The sequence below is a fragment of the Mobula hypostoma genome, chromosome 23 (assembly GCF_963921235.1).
Source record: "Mobula hypostoma chromosome 23, sMobHyp1.1, whole genome shotgun sequence".
Lineage (NCBI taxonomy): Eukaryota > Metazoa > Chordata > Chondrichthyes > Myliobatiformes > Myliobatidae > Mobula > Mobula hypostoma.
This window is the reverse complement of record NC_086119.1, coordinates 4,258,527-4,274,597: the sequence shown is the minus strand read 5'-3', so window position 1 is coordinate 4,274,597 and position 16,071 is coordinate 4,258,527. Positions and strand designations below refer to the sequence as shown.

At 51.4% G+C, this 16,071-nt stretch overlaps 1 protein-coding gene across 2 annotated transcripts; it reads left to right on the top strand.

Annotated features, from left to right (window-relative positions):
* The first annotated feature begins 950 nt into the window (after positions 1-950).
* Positions 951-14,641, top strand: LOC134337010 (vitronectin-like). Of its 2 annotated transcripts, none has more exons than XM_063031753.1 (8): positions 951-1,188; positions 2,719-2,757; positions 7,033-7,464; positions 8,123-8,262; positions 10,116-10,272; positions 10,363-10,518; positions 13,298-13,561; positions 14,400-14,641. In XM_063031753.1, exons 1-8 carry the CDS (start codon positions 1,056-1,058, stop codon positions 14,507-14,509), a joined length of 1,431 nt encoding a protein of 476 aa, XP_062887823.1. In that variant the 5' UTR covers positions 951-1,055; the 3' UTR covers positions 14,510-14,641. The 2 variants fall into 2 exon arrangements, with proteins under 2 accessions (XP_062887823.1, XP_062887822.1); XM_063031752.1 differs by having other exon boundaries at positions 954-1,188; positions 2,719-2,835.
* Positions 14,642-16,071: the final 1,430 nt, after the last annotated feature.

Here is a 16,071-nt window from a genome sequence, read left to right as displayed (position 1 = left end):
CGGGCGCCTCCCCCCTGCCCGCAGCTCCTCGTCTCGGTTCTTCTGATGAAGGAATCTCCTGTCAATACTGCCATCCTCTTCAGCTTCCTGCTCTTCTGAGCCACAGCACCAGACTCAGCGCCAGTAGGTTGTCCCCCTCAATTGTATCTGAAGTTGCATACTTACCCGACGGGGAACGGACACAGGGGTACTCTGCGCTGACCGTGCATTTCCCCTCTTCCTACTGCTGGTCACCCACTTACCTGTCTCCTGCAGTCTGGGGGTTACACACACACACACACACACACACATATACATACATACACACACACACATACACATACACATACACACACACACTGACACATACACACACACACACATACACATACACACACACACACACACACATATACACATACACACACACACACACACATACACACACACATACACACACACAGACACAGACACAGACACACACACACACATACACATACATACACACACACATACACACACACACACACACACACACACACACACACACACACACACACGCGGAGTGTTGCAGATCTGAAGGGCCAGGAGGGAGGGATCGTCAATACAGGAGGGGATGATATTGAGGGACTTGAGGGGCCAGGACGGAGGGACTGTCACACCGCTGGAGGGGACGATACTGAGGGATCGCTCGCTGTATTTTTTCATTGCCACGTTGAGCACGTTTCCAGTCTCCCAGGATCTCTGGGATGTTCAGTGTGTCAGCGCACCAGGAAATCTGTAAGCTGAAATACTTTTATCTTTTAAACCATGTCCCCGGTCATGGCCGGGCTGGAAGTTGCTGAGTCATTGGTTACCCGTCAACCGGAAGCAACGGGAACCCAAACACGAAACAACATTTTCTCTGGCTTGCCTGACACATTCACGCTGAATTTCACGGGAGGAAATTCACAGCAAAAGGGTCAGCGATCTGTAACGTAAAGAAATCTTCATTCCCGAAGAATATCAAAGGGTTTTGCCGATTTACAAAAATGAAAAATCGATCTTTCGCTAAACATTACTAGAAGTTTAAACAAATGTCCCAACAGCTCAAACACAAGGTGGTTAAATCCCGAGATCCCATTCCAGACTCGAGCAGATCTTTGGCCATGGAGCTGCGGATTGTTCTCGTCATATGCTCGTTCCTGAGCTCCGCCGCTGCCGCTGAAGGTAATACCGACGCTCGCCCGCTCCGCTGTTGGGGTTCAGTTGGCAATCGCGTGTCCCAACCATCGATGATGGGTTCTCTTTTAGTCAGGGCAGGAATCAATCGATGAGAGACCCAGTTTAGCCAGATAAAACACCCAACATGACAGTACAATTCAGTGCAGTACAGGCCTCGAGAGCGCACACCCACCTCAGGTTGGACGCCACCGCACCACAACTGACGTGGGAAAGATTTGACAACCTTGACACCAAGGGTGACTTTCTCTTGCGCTGGTTCTGTGGGCTCTGAAGCTAATGTGCTCCTCCACAAGGGGTGGGGATTGTAGGGATGAATAGGTGTGAGAGGTTCTCCCCCTCTGCTGCTAATCCAGGGGCACCAGGAGGAATCTGTGCACCGTGTTCAAGCCCAAACGCACTTCGTGCCCCCACTGCGCTCCCAGTGGCTGGCAGATGCGGTTCCCAGAGGTTGAGATAAGTAGAAATCTAAACTCTGGGTCTGTGAGCAGCTCGCAATCTTGCTCTCTCCTTCTCCATGCCTGTGTCTGTCTCCCATTTCCCTCTCTCTCTCTCTCGCCCCACTTCTCTCTCTTTACATGGTTCTCTCTCCATCTCCCCCCTTCATTCCCTCTCTCCATCTCTCTCTCTGTCTCTCCCCCTCTCACTCCATCTCTCTCAATCTACCCCTCTCTCCATCTCTTCCCCTGTCTTGTTGGACAGTGGAGCACTGCAGTGGCGGGGCAACCCGGAGAGAGGGTCACACTGCGGGGGGGGGGAGGGTAGGGTGGTACTGAAGCAGATTCACACTGTGGGAGAGGTGGCACTGAGGGACGGTCACACTGTGGGAGGGGTGTTACTGAGGGAGTGTCACATTGTGGAAGGGGTGGTACTGAGGGAGGGTCACACTGTGGAAGGAGTGGTACTGAGGGAGGGTCACACTAAGGGAGGGGCGGTAGTGAGGGAGGGTCACACTGTGGGAGGGGTGGTACTGAGGGGAAGGTCACACTGTGGGAGGGGTGTTACTGAGGGAGGGTCACACTGTGGGAGGGGTGATACTGAGGGGGGGTCACACTGTGGGAGGGGTGGTACTGAGGGAGGGTCACACTGTGGGAGGGGTGGTACTGAGGGAGGGTCACACTGTGGAAGGAGTGGTACTGAGGGAGGGTCACACTAAGGGAGGGGCGGTAGTGAGGGAGGGTCACACTGTGGGAGGGGTGGTACTGAGGGGAAGGTCACACTGTGGGAGGGGTGTTACTGAGGGAGGGTCACACTGTGGGAGGGGTGGTACTGAGGGAGGGTCACACCGGGGGGGGGTGGTACTGAGGGAGGGTCACACTAAGGGAGGGGTGGAAGTGAGGGAGGGTCACACTGTGGAAGGGGTGATCTGAAGGAGAGTCACACTGTTGGAGGAGTTGTATTAAGGAGCGGTGGTACTGAGGGAGGGTTACACGGGGGTTGGTGAGGAATTACATTGAGGGAGGAGTGACACTGAGGGATTACTTCACTGAATTGGAACTTGTGCTGTCTGTTTAACAGAATCCTGTGTCGGTCGCTGTGATCTTGGCTTCCAGTTGGGTATGAAGTGTCAGTGTGACGCGCTGTGCGGTTTCTACGCAAGCTGCTGCTCCGATTACCACTCCGTCTGTATCAAAAGTAAAGACTGCTCACAGAGCGCGCGCGCGCGCACACACACACACGCACACAAACAAACACCCCCACCCAAGGTCGAAACTGTTGAAATTCTTTGAGGAGATTACAAGCAGAGTAGATAAAGGGGATGCGGTGGATGTTGTATATTTGGACTTTCAGAAGGTCTTTGACAAGGTGCCACACATGAGGCTGCTTACCAAGTTAGGAGCCCATGGTATTACAGGAAATTTACTAACATGGTTAGAGCGTTGGCAGCTTGGTAAGAGGCAGTGAGTGGGAATATAAGGATATTTCTCAGGTTAGCCGACAGTGACGAGTAGTCTGCAGGGGTTGGAGATGGGACTGCTTCTTTTTATGTTGTATATCGATGATTTAGATGATGAAATAGATGGCTTTGTCACGAAGTTTGCAGATGATACGAAGATTGGTGGAGGGGTGAGTAGTGTTGAGGAAACAGGAAGGCTGCAGAAGGATTTACACAAATTAGTAGATTGGGAGGAAAGTGGCAAATAAAATACAATGTTGGAAAATGCACGGTCATGCACTTGGATAGTAGAAATAAATGTGGATTGTTTTCTAAATAGGGAGAAAATCCAGGAATCTGAGATGCAAAGGGACTTGGGAGTCCCTGTACAGAACACCCTAAAGGTTAACTTGCAGGTCGAGTCGGTGGTGAGGAAGGCAAATGCCATGTTAGCATTCATTTCAAGAGGTCTAGAATACAAGAGCAGGGATGTGATGCTGAGGGATAAGGTACTGGTGAGGCCTCACCTTGAGTATTGTGAACAGTTTCGGGATCCTCATCTTGGAAAAGATGTGCTGGCATTCGATAGGATTCAGAGGAGGTTCGCAAGGATGATTTCAGGAATGAAAGGCTAATCATTCGAGGAAAGTTTGATAGCTCTGGGTCTGTATCCCACCTAGCCAATGGGATACCTGCTCTGAGGATGCGTCGAGAATGGTGTGGAGGGAGTTTCACTCTGTATCCGAACCTGGGAGTGTGTGATGGGACGGTGTGGAGGGAGTTTCACTCAGTGTCTGACCCCGGGACTGTGTGATGGGACGATGTGGAGGGAGCTTCACTCTCTGTCTGGCCCCGGGAGTGTGTGATGGGACGGTGTGGAGGGAGTTTCACTCTGTGTCTGACCCCGGGAGTGTGTGATGGGACGGTATGTAGGGAGTTTCACTCTCTGTCTGGCCCCGGGAGTGTGTGATGGGACGGTGTGGAGGGAGCTTCACTCTGTGTCTGACCCCGGGAGTGTGTGATTGGACAGTGGAGAGGGAGCTTCACTCTGTGTCTGACCCCGGGAGTGTGTGATGGGACGGTTTGGAGGGAGTTTCACTCTGTGTCTGACCCCGGGAGTGTGTGATGGGACGGTGTGGAGGGAGCTTCACTTTGTGCTTGTTTTGAGAAAGTCAGGATCATAGAAACATAGAAACATAGAAAATAGGTGCAGGAGTAGGCCATTCGGCCCTTCGAGCCTGCACCGCCATTTATTATGATCATGGCTGATCATCCAACTCAGAACCCAGCCTTCCCTCCATACCCCCTGACCCCTGTAGCCACAAGGGCCATATCTAACTTCCTTTTAAACATAGCTAATGAACTGGCCTCAACAGTTTGCTGTGGCAGAGAATTCCACAGATTCACCACTCTCTGTGTGAAGAAGTTTTTCCTAATCTCGGTCCTAAAAGGCTTCCCCTCTATCCTCAAACTGTGACCCCTCGTTCTGGACCTCCCCAACATCGGGAACAATCTTCCTGCATCTAGCCTGTCCAATCCTTTTAGGATCTTAAACGTTTCAATCAGATCCCCCCTCAATCTTCTAAATTCCAACGAGTACATGCCCAGTTCATCCAGTCTTTCTTCATATGAAAGACCTGCCATCCCAGGAATCAATCTGGTGAACCTTCTTTGTACTCCCTCTATGGCAAAGATGTCTTTCCTCAGATTAGGGGACCAAAACTGCACACAATACTCCAGGTGTGGTCTCACCAAGGCCTTGTACAACTGCAGTAGTACCTCCCTGCTCCTGTACTCGAATCCTCTCGCTATAAATGCCAGCATACCGTTCGCCTTTTTCACCGCCTGCTGTACGTGCATGCCCACTTTCAATGACTGGTGTATAATGACACCCAGGTCTCGTTGCACCTCCCCTTTTCCTAATCGGCCACCATTCAGATAATAATCTGTTTTCCTATTTTTGCCACCAAAGTGGATAACTTCACATTTATCCACATTAAATTGCATCTGCCATGAGTTTGCCCACTCACCCAACCTATCCAAGTCACCCTGCATCCTCTTAGCATCCTCCTCACTGCTAACACTGCCACCCAGCTTCGTGTCATCCGCAAACTTGGAGATGCTGCATTTAATTCCCTCATCCAAGTCATTAATATATATTGTAAACAACTGGGGTCCCAGCACTGAGCCTTGCGGTACCCCACTAGTCACCGCCTGCCATTCTGAAAAGGTCCCGTTTATTCCCACTCTTTGCTTCCTGTCTGCTAACCAATTCTCCACCCACACCAATACCTTACCCCCAATACCGTGTGCTTTAAGTTTGCACACTAATCTCCTGTGTGGGACCTTGTCAAAAGCCTTTTGAAAATCCAAATATACCACATCCACTGGTTCTCCCCTATCCACTCTACTAGTTACATCCTCAAAAAATTCTATGAGATTCGTCAGACATGATTTTCCTTTCACAAATCCATGCTGACTTTGTCCGATCATTTCACCGCTTTCCAAATGTGCTGTTATCACATCCTTGATAACTGACTCCAGCAGTTTCCCCACCACCGACGTTAGGCTAACCGGCCTATAATTCCCCGGTTTCTCTCTCCCTCCTTTTTTAAAAAGTGGGGTTACATTAGCCACCCTCCAATCCTCAGGAACTAGTCCAGAATCTAACGAGTTTTGAAAAATTATCACTAATGCATCCACTATTTCTTGGGCTACTTCCTTAAGCACTCTGGGATGCAGACCATCTGGCCCTGGGGATTTATCTGCCTTCAATCCCTTCAATTTACCTAACACCACTTCCCTACTAACATGTATTTCACTCAGTTCCTCCAACTCACTGGACCCTCTGTCCCTTATTATTTCTGGAAGATTATTTATGTCCTCCTTAGTGAAGACAGAACCAAAATAATTATTCAATTGGTCTGCCATGTCCTTGCTCCCCATAATCAATTCACCTGTTTCTGTCTGCAGGGGACCTACATTTGTCTTTATCAGTCTTTTCCTTTTTACATATCTATAAAAGCTTTTACAGTCCGTTTTTATGTTCTCTGCCAGTTTTCTCTCATAATCTTTTTTCCCCTTCCTAATTAAGCCCTTTGTCCTCCTCTGCTGAACTCTGAATTTCTCCCAGTCCTCAGGTGAGCCACTTTCTCTGGCTAATTTGTATGCTACTTCTTTGGAATTGATACTATCCCTAATTTCTCTTGTCAGCCACGGGTGCACTACCTTCCTTGATTTATTCTTTTGCCAAACTGGGATGAACAATTGTTGTAGTTCATCCATGCAACCTTTAAATGCCTGCCATTGCATATCCACCGTCAATCCTTTAAGTGTCATTTGCCAGTCTATCTTAGCTAATTCACGACTCATACCTTCAAAGTTACCCCTCTTTAAGTTCAGAACCTTTGTTTCTGAATTAACTATGTCACTCTCCATGTTAATGAAGAATTCCACCATATTATGGTCACTCTTACCCAAGGGGCCTCTCACGACAAGATCGCTAATTAACCCTTCCTCATTGCTCAAAACCCAGTCCAGAATAGCCTGCTCTCTAGTCGGTTCCTCGACATGTTGGTTCAAAAAACCATCCCGCATACATTCCAAGAAATCCTCTTCCTCAGCACCTTTACCAATTTGGTTCACCCAATCTACATGTAGATTGAAGTCACCCATTATAACTGCTGTTCCTTTATTGCACACATTTCTAATTTCCTGTTTAATACCATCTCCGACCTCACTACTACTGTTAGGTGGCCTGTACACAACTCCCACCAGCGTCTTCTGCCCCTTAGTGTTACGCAGCTCTACCCATATCGATTCCACATCTTCCCGGCTTATGTCCTTCCTTTCTATTGCGTTAATCTCTTTTTTAACCAGCAACGCCACCCCACCTCCCCTGTTTATAAAGTATCTGGTTTGGTGTCATTAACTAACAATGTTTTCTCTGTGGTCAGCCCGCGGGGATGAATTTGCCCTCCCGGACGATGAAATTGATGAAATCTTCGCGAATGAGACGTATTTTTATCCCGATCTGGAATCAGAGCCGAGTTTGGAACCGGAGCCAAACCCGGAATCGGAACCCACTGTGGAACCGGAGCCGAGTCCGGAATCGGAACCCACTGTGGATCCGGAGCTGAGCCCGGAATTCGAGCCCAGTGTGGAACCGGAGCCGAGCCCGGAATTCGAGCCCAGTGTGGATCCGGAGCCGAGCCCGGAATTCGAGCCCAGTGTGGATCCGGAGCCGAGCCCGGAATTCGAGCCCAGTGTGGAACCGGAGCCGAGTACGGAACCGGGGCCGGATCCAGAACCAATGAACGTGTGCATCGGTGATAACCGATTTGATGCGTTCACTGATCTGAAGAATGGATCCATCTTCGCTTTTCAGGGTAAGTCGTTCAGCCCATCGGGTTGTCCCACCGTTGGGATCGATGAGCGACTTGAACTCTCGCTGCTGTTGACAATGGGCCCACCAGGTGCGGGGGGATCCAAAGGAATCACGCCAGCCACCTGACCAAGTGTCTCTGTCCACGGCCCCGATGAGTCTTGTACGCCTTCTTTATCTCATGGCCGTGGGCAGGCGCTGGTCACCCTGTACTGTCTTCCTCAACACACATAGACACACAACAGCGAGCGAGTCCTCGCTCCACGGACCCCCGTAACGATCAAATAACTCCCGATGGCTGAATGGTATTGCGAATATTCCCGACCTCACCTCCCGTAGGGTGGTGGTCGGGGGGTTAGAGGTAACCAGGAGTGAAGGAGGAGACCCTAACCTTTGCCCCAGTGTGGTGGGAATTTCACTCTGTGTCAGACTACGGGAGTGTGTTATATGACCGTGAGGAGGGAGCTTCACTCTGTGTCTGACCCCGGGAGTGTGTGATGGGACGGTGCGGAGGGAGTTTCACTCTGTGTCTGACCCCGGGAGTGTGTGATGGGACGGTGAGGAGGGAGCTTCACTCTGTGTCTGACCCCGGGAGTGTGTGATGGGACGGTGAGGAGGGAGTTTCACTCTGTGTCTGACCCATTACTTTCTTCTCCCCTCAGGGAAGTATTTCTATGAGTTGACTGATACAGGTGTAGCTGATGGATATCCGAAGCTGATTCACGATGTGTGGGGAGTGCAGGGCCCCATCGATGCTGCCTTCACACGAATAAACTGCGAGGGAAAGACGTATCTGTTCAAGGTCCGAGCGGCTGCGGACTGGGGCCAGGCGCGGTCGTTTCTCGGGGTTTGACTCTACGTTGCGGCGTTAATTCACGTTGATTGAGATCCTTAGTGAGGGGTGTCGAGGCAGCAGACCGATGGGAAGATAAAAAATGTGGGTTACCCACGCACCATCCCAGACGGATCTGCAGAATTAAGCCATTCGGCCCATCCATCTGTTCTGCCGTTCTATCATATGACCCCTGTCAACCTTATTCTCTTGACTTCTCCCCAGAGTCTTTGACACTAATCAAGAACCTAGCAACCTCCAACTTAAGTATACCCAGTGATTGGCCTCCACAGCCGTCTGTCGCATCTAATTTCATAGATTCACCACCTCTGTCTTTAAAAAAATCCTGCTCTTGTGGACGTGCCTATACTCAGAGGCCGTGCTCCCCGGTCAAAGACTCTCTCACTGTTGGAAACTTCCTCTCCACACCCACACTAGGCTTTCAATATTCGGTACAGTACTTTCTATAAGATCCCATTCAATTCTCCCAAACTCAAGTGAGTACAGCCGTTGGCCATTCCATACCTCGGTGTGTGCCTGGAAGGAGCCAGCGGAGGAGAAGATCGAACTGGGAACATAGGCAAAACTTAAAAGGCATTTGATAGGTGCTTGGAAGGGAGTGGCTTGGAGAGTTATGGGCCGATCGCAGGCACTTTGGACTAGCAGGGATGATGCTGAGGCCGACGTGGGACGGCGAGGAAGGAGTTTCACTGCGTCTGATCCTGGGAGTTTCTGATGGGACGCTGTGGAGAGAGCTTCACTCTGTGTCAGAGCCCGGGAGTGTGTGATGGGATGGTGTGGAGGGAGTTTCACTCTGTGTCTGACCCCGGGAGTGTGTGATGGGACGGCGAGGAAGGAGTTTCACTGTGTCTGATCCTGGGAGTGTGTGACAGGACGGTGTGGAGAGAGCTTCTCTCTGTGTCAGATCCCGGGAGTGTGTGATGGGACAGTGTGGAGGGAGTTTCACTCTGTGTCTGACCCCGGGAGTGTGTGATGGGACGGTGAGAAGGGAGCTTCGCTCTGTGTCTGACCCAAGGAGTGTGTGATGGGACGGTGAGGAGGGAGCTTCGCTCTGTGTCTGACCCCGGGAGTGTGTGATGGGACGGTGAGGAGGGAGCTTCACTCTGTGTCTGACCCCGGGAGTGTGTGATAGGACGGTGAGGAGGGAGCTTCACTCTGTGTCTGACCCCGGGAGTGTGTGATGGGACAGTGTGGAGGGAGTTTCACTCTGTGTCTGACCCCGGGAGTGTGTGATGGGACGGTGAGGAGGGAGTTTCACTCTGTGTCTGACCCCGGGAGTGTGTGAATGGACGGTGTGGAGGGAGCTTCACTCTGTGTCTGACCCCGGGAGTGTGTGATGGGACGGTGTGGAGGGAGCCTCACTCTGTGTCTGACCCCGGGAGTGTGTGATGGGACGGTGTGGAGGGAGCTTCACTCTGTGTCTGACCCCGGGAGTGTGTGATGGGACGGTGTGGAGGGAGTTTCACTCTGTGTCTGACCCCGGGAGTGTGTGATGGGACGGTGTGGAGGGAGCTTCACTCTGTGTCTGACCCCGGGAGTGTGTGATGGGACAGTGTGGAGGGAGCTTCACTCTGTGTCTGACCCCGGGAGTGTGTGATGGGACGGTGAGGAGGGAGCTTCACTCTGTGTCTGACCCCGGGAGTGTGTGATGGGACGGTGAGGAGGGAGCTTCACTCTGTGTCTGACCCCGGAAGTGTCAGTGTAGAGACTTGCCTAAATGAGTGGATGAGTTTTGTCTGACGCCATGTCTAGCCATTTGCCCGAGACGGGTGCACTTGATTAACCTGCCTCTCCTTCTCCAGGGTAAGTATTACTGGCGGTTCGACAATGGCGTCATGGAAGCCGATTTCCCGAGGCTGATCAAGGAAGGTTTTCCCCGAATTCCGGACAACGTTGACGCCGCACTGGCACTGCCGGCATCTGGCATCCGCGGAAAAGAGGGAGTCTACTTCTTCAAGGGTAAGGCAAGATTTCCCACCCTCTGAGTGCTGTTTAGCTACTGGCCAGATACAGTTGATCTCGGCTCCTGACCAACCCTCTCGTCTGCAGGCCGTAACTATTGGAAGTACGTCTTTCGCAGCCAGCCCAGCCAAGAGGAGTGCGAAAGCACATCCATCTCTGTCCCCTTTCGGAGATACGCCCAGTTCATGCTTCTCGACTGGGAGGAAGACTTCTTCACCGAGCTCTTTGGATCACCTAGGAGAGGTAACCTTCCACAACGGCTTGTTCCCCTGATCGTGGGCTTCTCCAGCCCACTCCAGTGTGGTGTCCGGTTCTCCAGTGTTGACGTTGGTGAGGCCAACTTTGGAAGACTGTGTGCATTTCTGGTCACCTACCTGCTGGAAAGTTATTAATAAGATTGAAAGAGTGCAGAGAAAATTTACAAGGATGTTGCCAGAACTTTTGAGGTCCTGAGTGACAGGGAAAAGTGGAATAGTTGAAAAGTAATGCACAAAAAAGGCTGGAGGAACTTAGCAGATCATGTGACATCTGTGGAGGGGACTAAGCAGTTGACATTTCGGCGCGATAAACCTTCATCAGGACTTATTCCTTGGAGCGTAGGAGAATGAGGAGAGATGTCACAGGTATACAAAGTTATGAAGGGTATCGATTCGGTAAATGCAAACAGCTTGTTTTTCCACCGAGGTTGGGCGAGACGAGAACTTGAGGTCAGAGGTCAGGGGTGAAAGGTGCACTATTGACGGGACACATGAGGGGGAACGTCTCCCAGAGGGAGGAGAGATTGTCGAACGAGCTGCCGGAAGAAATGGGTTAAATTTGACTATTTAATATTTAAGAGAATACCGGGATCGGAGGGCTTTTGAGGGCAATGGTGGGCGAGTCAATGGGACTAGGCAGATTATGAGCTCGGTCGGCACGGACTAGATGGGCTGAAGGGCGTGTGCCTCTGCTGTAGTGCTCGATGACTGTATGATTCTCTCTGCGTCCTTATTCTTCCCGTTTTAGCTTCAGTTTCGTCCGTCTCACTTTTCCATTTCACTGTTTCACTGCGCTTCATTTCATTACTGGCCATCTTGTACGACCACGAGGTATAGGAGCAAAACCAGGCCACTCGGCCCATTCTGTCTGCTATTCCGTTTGTTCATGGTTAATTTATTATCCCGTTCAACTACATTTTCCTGCCTTTTCCCCGTAACCCCTGACACCGTTACTAATCAAGAACCTATCTACCTCCGCTTTAAATATCCCCAATGACTCGGCTTCCCCAGCTGTCTGTGACAATGAATTCCACAGATTCACCACCCCCTGGCTAATGAAATTCCTCCTAATCTCTGTTCTAAATGGATGACCCGCTCTTCTAAGGCTTTACTCTCTTCTTTAACACGGTAAATTTAAAGACGAGGAAGTAGAGAAAACTGTTTTCTTATCCCACTTTAAAGAAAAAACAACTTTATTTCAAGTATTGTGAAAAATCGCTTTAAAGCACAATAACTAACAGAAACTAAATGAAATATTCTCAGCCATATCCAGGCTACACCCGCTGGGTTGCCAGTAGACTCACACACCTCTGTGGTCCCCGTGAACACGCTCTCCACGGTTACCGGGCAGGGACAAAAGCTCGGTACGTTGCCCGGCAGATAGATAGATAGAGCACTCCGCTACCCGCTTCCCTGACCCACAGACAGATAGATAGAGCACTCCGCTACCCGCTTCCCTGACCAACAGATAGACAGATAGAGCACTCCGCTACCCGCTTCCATGATCCACAGATAGATAGATAGAGCACTCCGCTACCCGCTTCCCTGACCCACAGACAGATAGATAGAGCACTCCGCTACCCGCTTCCCTGACCCACAGACAGATAGATAGAGCACTCCGCTACCCGCTTCCCTGACCCACAGATAGATAGATAGAGCACTCCGCTACCCGCTTCCCTGACCCACAGATAGATAGATAGAGCACTCCGCTACCCGCTTCCCTGACCCACAGACAGATAGATAGAGCACTCCGCTACCCACTTCCCTGACCCACAGACAGATAGATAGAGCACTCCGCTACCCGCTTCCCTGACCCACAGACAGATAGATAGAGCACTCCGCTACCCGCTTCCATGACCCACAGATAGATAGATAGAGCACTCCGCTACCCGCTTCCCTGACCCACAGATAGATAGATAGAGCACTCCGCTACCCGCTTCCCTGACCCACAGATAGATAGATAGAGCACTCCGCTACCCGCTTCCCTGACCCACAGATAGATAGATAGACCACTCCGCTACCCGCTTCCCTGACCCCTCAGCTACCCGCTTCCCTGACCCACAGACAGATAGATAGAGCACTCCGCTACCCGCTTCCCTGACCGATAGATAGATAGAGCACTCCGCTACCCGCTTCCCTGACCCACAGATAGATAGATAGAGCACTCCGTTACCCGCTTCCATGACCCACAGACCCTCCCTGACCCACAGATAGATAGACAGAGCACTCCGCTACCCGCTTCCATGATCCACAGATAAAGAGATAGAGCACTCCGCTACCCGCTTCCCTGACCCACAGACAGATAGATAGAGCACTCCGCTACCCGCTTCCCTGACCCACAGACAGATAGATAGAGCACTCCGCTACCCGCTTCTCCTGACCCACAGACAGATAGATAGAGCACTCCGCTACCCGCTTCCCTGACCCACAGACAGATAGATAGAGCACTCCGCTACCCGCTTCCCTGACCCACAGACAGATAGATAGAGCACTCCGCTACCCGCTTCCCTGACCCACAGACAGATAGATAGAGCACTCCGCTACCCACTTCCCTGACCCACAGACAGCTATCTGACCCAGTCTGGTAACTCCGTTTGTTCACACTTGTCCAAGTGTCTGACAGCGGCTACACATCTGGCTAAGCATTCTGCTCCGGATACACGTCTATCGGAGTGTCCCGTATATGCCTCTGGCCGAGTGTCCGGCTGCAGTTACATACCTGGCCTCTTCCGGAGCCCGGCCAACTACTCTGCCTCCCCTTACAGGTGGTACCTCCGGGCCGTTCCGCACTGGTTTTCACTGGAGTGGGCTTCCTGCCCGGATAGATTCGGCGATGATCGGGAAACTCTTCAGGAACCGTAAGCTGATTGAGCGGCACCGCTGGAGGAAGCCGTACTGGCACGGTAGGAAGCTGCGTCGGCGCGGCAGGAAAGGATGGTCGAACGGCTCGCGGTGGAGGTACTCGTCCAGCGACGAAGACGACTCCTACATCTTTATGCCCAGCCAGAGTGTCTACTTCTTCTCCGGAGGTAACGGCTCCACCTCCTCCCCGCGAACTCCCTCCCCCCACTATCTAACACTGGGGCTGCCGCAGATCGATAGACAGTAGTGAACGTAGTCGCCAGCTGGGCGGGGTGCTCGTCACAGCCGGATTCTGGAAGCTGAGGCTTGGCTGACGTTGGAGGAGATTAAAGGGATCAGCAGAACGTCACGGGCAGAAAGGCCTGTGCTGTGTTGCTCTGTGCAACACACACACACAAGGCTGGAGGAACTCAGCAGGCCAGGTCGTATTTATGGAGAGGAATAAACAGCCGACGATTCGGGCCGAGACCCTTCACTAGGACTGGACAGGAAGGGGAAGGAGGTTAGAGGGATGAGTGGAAACGCCAGGCGGGCGGGGGAGGGAAGGGAAGAAGAAGCAATTTGTCAGGGAGGGAGAGTGGACCATGGGGAGGTGGGGGGGGGGCACTAAAGCGTGGATATAGACAGGCAGGTGAAGCGAAGCCGTAAAAAGTGGGGGAATTGAAGAAGAAGGAAGGGGGAGGGGAGAAATTACCATTAGTTTGAGAAATCGATGTTCATGCCATCAGTTCGGAGGCTAACCAGACCGAATATAAAATGTTGTTCCTCCAGCCTGTGAGCGGCCTCATCGTGACAGCCGAGGACGCTATGGACCGACGTAAAGGCCCTGCGAACGCAGCGATCCTGATAAATATGGGTGGAAGGGAGACCCCAATGATCCGCTCATCCGTCCCTGCATTCGTTCGTAGGGTCTAGTGGTTAGATGTGTTGCATTTCCGTGCGAGACGGTCAGGACGCTGTCAGTGACGCGCCTGTACTAAGCAGGGTGTTTCACTGCGATTTCAGGTGACTATTACCGGGTTGACCTGGGGACCAAGATGGTGGCATTTGCTCGGCCCAGGTATCCACGATCCATCGCCAAGTACTGGTTCAAGTGCAAGGACGTTTTCGAGTAACGACGGCCGTGGCAAGCAGCGTCACAGGCTAAGCCGCAGATTCCGGGAACGTAGCGGGGCAAAGGGTAGGCCGCGGAGGCGTGAGGGGCAAGGAGGTTACTAACGAGAAAATAAAATGTGAACTATCCTGTCTCCGTGATGGTCATTATCTCCATCTACCGTATCTCGGGCTCAGTGACCGCTGGAACGGGTAACACGTAAAACCGCACAAACTAGGAGATAATCCGGTGGACGGAGTCAGGGGGTCAGAGGTGGTGACTGACTCACTGAGGTTTCCCAGCGGTTTAAATCTTTAACCACGGCGATGGGGATTCACTATGCTGGGAGCTCTGGAACAGGATTGGGAGACAATATACCAGTGGGTCACAGAACACAGAACAGTACAGCACACGATGTTGTGCTGACCTTTGAACCTACTGTAAGATCAATCTAACCCTCCCCTGCCCCCAAAACGTTTTGTTTTTTCAAATAATCCACGTGGCGGGGAGCGTGACTCTATTACAGTTCGATGCGTTTCTCAGTCCCTCCGCTGTCTGTAAGGAGTTTGTACGTTGTCCCGTGATCACGTGGGTTTCCTCCGGGTGCTCCGGTTTCCTCCTACATTCCAAAGACCTACTGCTCAATCGGTCCTTTGCCCCATGCTATGGATGAAGGAGCTGTGGGCTTTGTGAGAAAGTTTGTAGGTGATACCGAGATAGGTGGGGGGGGGGGCGGGATGGGGGGGACGGGTAGCGTTGAGGAAACAGGGAGTCTGCAGAAGGATTTTGACAGATTGGGAGAATGGGTGAAGAAGGAATATAGTGTAGGGAGGTGAATGGTCATGCACTTTGGTAAAATAATAAAGAAGTAGACTATTTTCTAATGTAACCACGAGAAAATCTGCAGATGCTGGGAATTCAAGCAACACACACAAAGTGCTGGTAGAACACAGCAGGACAGGCAGCATCAATAAGAAGAAGTACAGTCGACGTTTCGGGTCGAGACCCTTCGACTTTCAAATCTCTTACTATCTCTTTTTTCCGTTAGTCCTGACGAAGAATCTCGACCCGAAACGTCGATTGTACCTCTTCCCATTGATGCTGCCTGGCCTGCTGCGTTCCACCAGCATTTTGTGTGTGTTGCTTGACTATTTTCTAAACGTGCAGAAAATTCAGAAATCAGAGTTGCAAATGGTCTTGGGAGTCCTGGTACAGTATTCTCTGAAGGTTAAATTACAGGTTGAGTCAGTCGTAAGGAAGCGTTCATTCTGAGAGAAATAGAACGTGAAAGCAAGGATGTGCTCCCAGTGTTTTAAGGTGTTAGTAAGACTACTGTTAGAATATTGCGAGACGCTGGCCGCTGTTCGAAGGAAGAATGCTCTGACCTCGGAGAGGGTCCGGAGGAGATTCACAAGAATAAAAGGGGAATATTCGCGGGATTAAAATGGGAGAGTTTGATGTCTCCGGGTCTGTAGTCGCTGGAGATCAGAAGAATGATGCGGCAGGGGTCTCATGGAAACCTATCGAATGTTGAAAGGCCTCGATAGAGTGGACGTGAAGAAGATGTTTCCTAAAGTGAGGGAG

Excerpts from the sequence above, each read along its gene's own strand:
- LOC134337010 (XM_063031752.1), top strand. The coding sequence starts at position 1,056 with ATGTCCCAACAGCTCAAACACAAGGTGGTTAAATCCCGAGATCCCATT. Across the intron at positions 1,189-2,718 it reads CTCCGCCGCTGCCGCTGAAG|AATCCTGTGTCGGTCGCTGT; the intron begins GTAATACCGACG and ends TCTGTTTAACAG. Across the intron at positions 10,273-10,362 it reads GGGAGTCTACTTCTTCAAGG|GCCGTAACTATTGGAAGTAC; the intron begins GTAAGGCAAGAT and ends TCTCGTCTGCAG.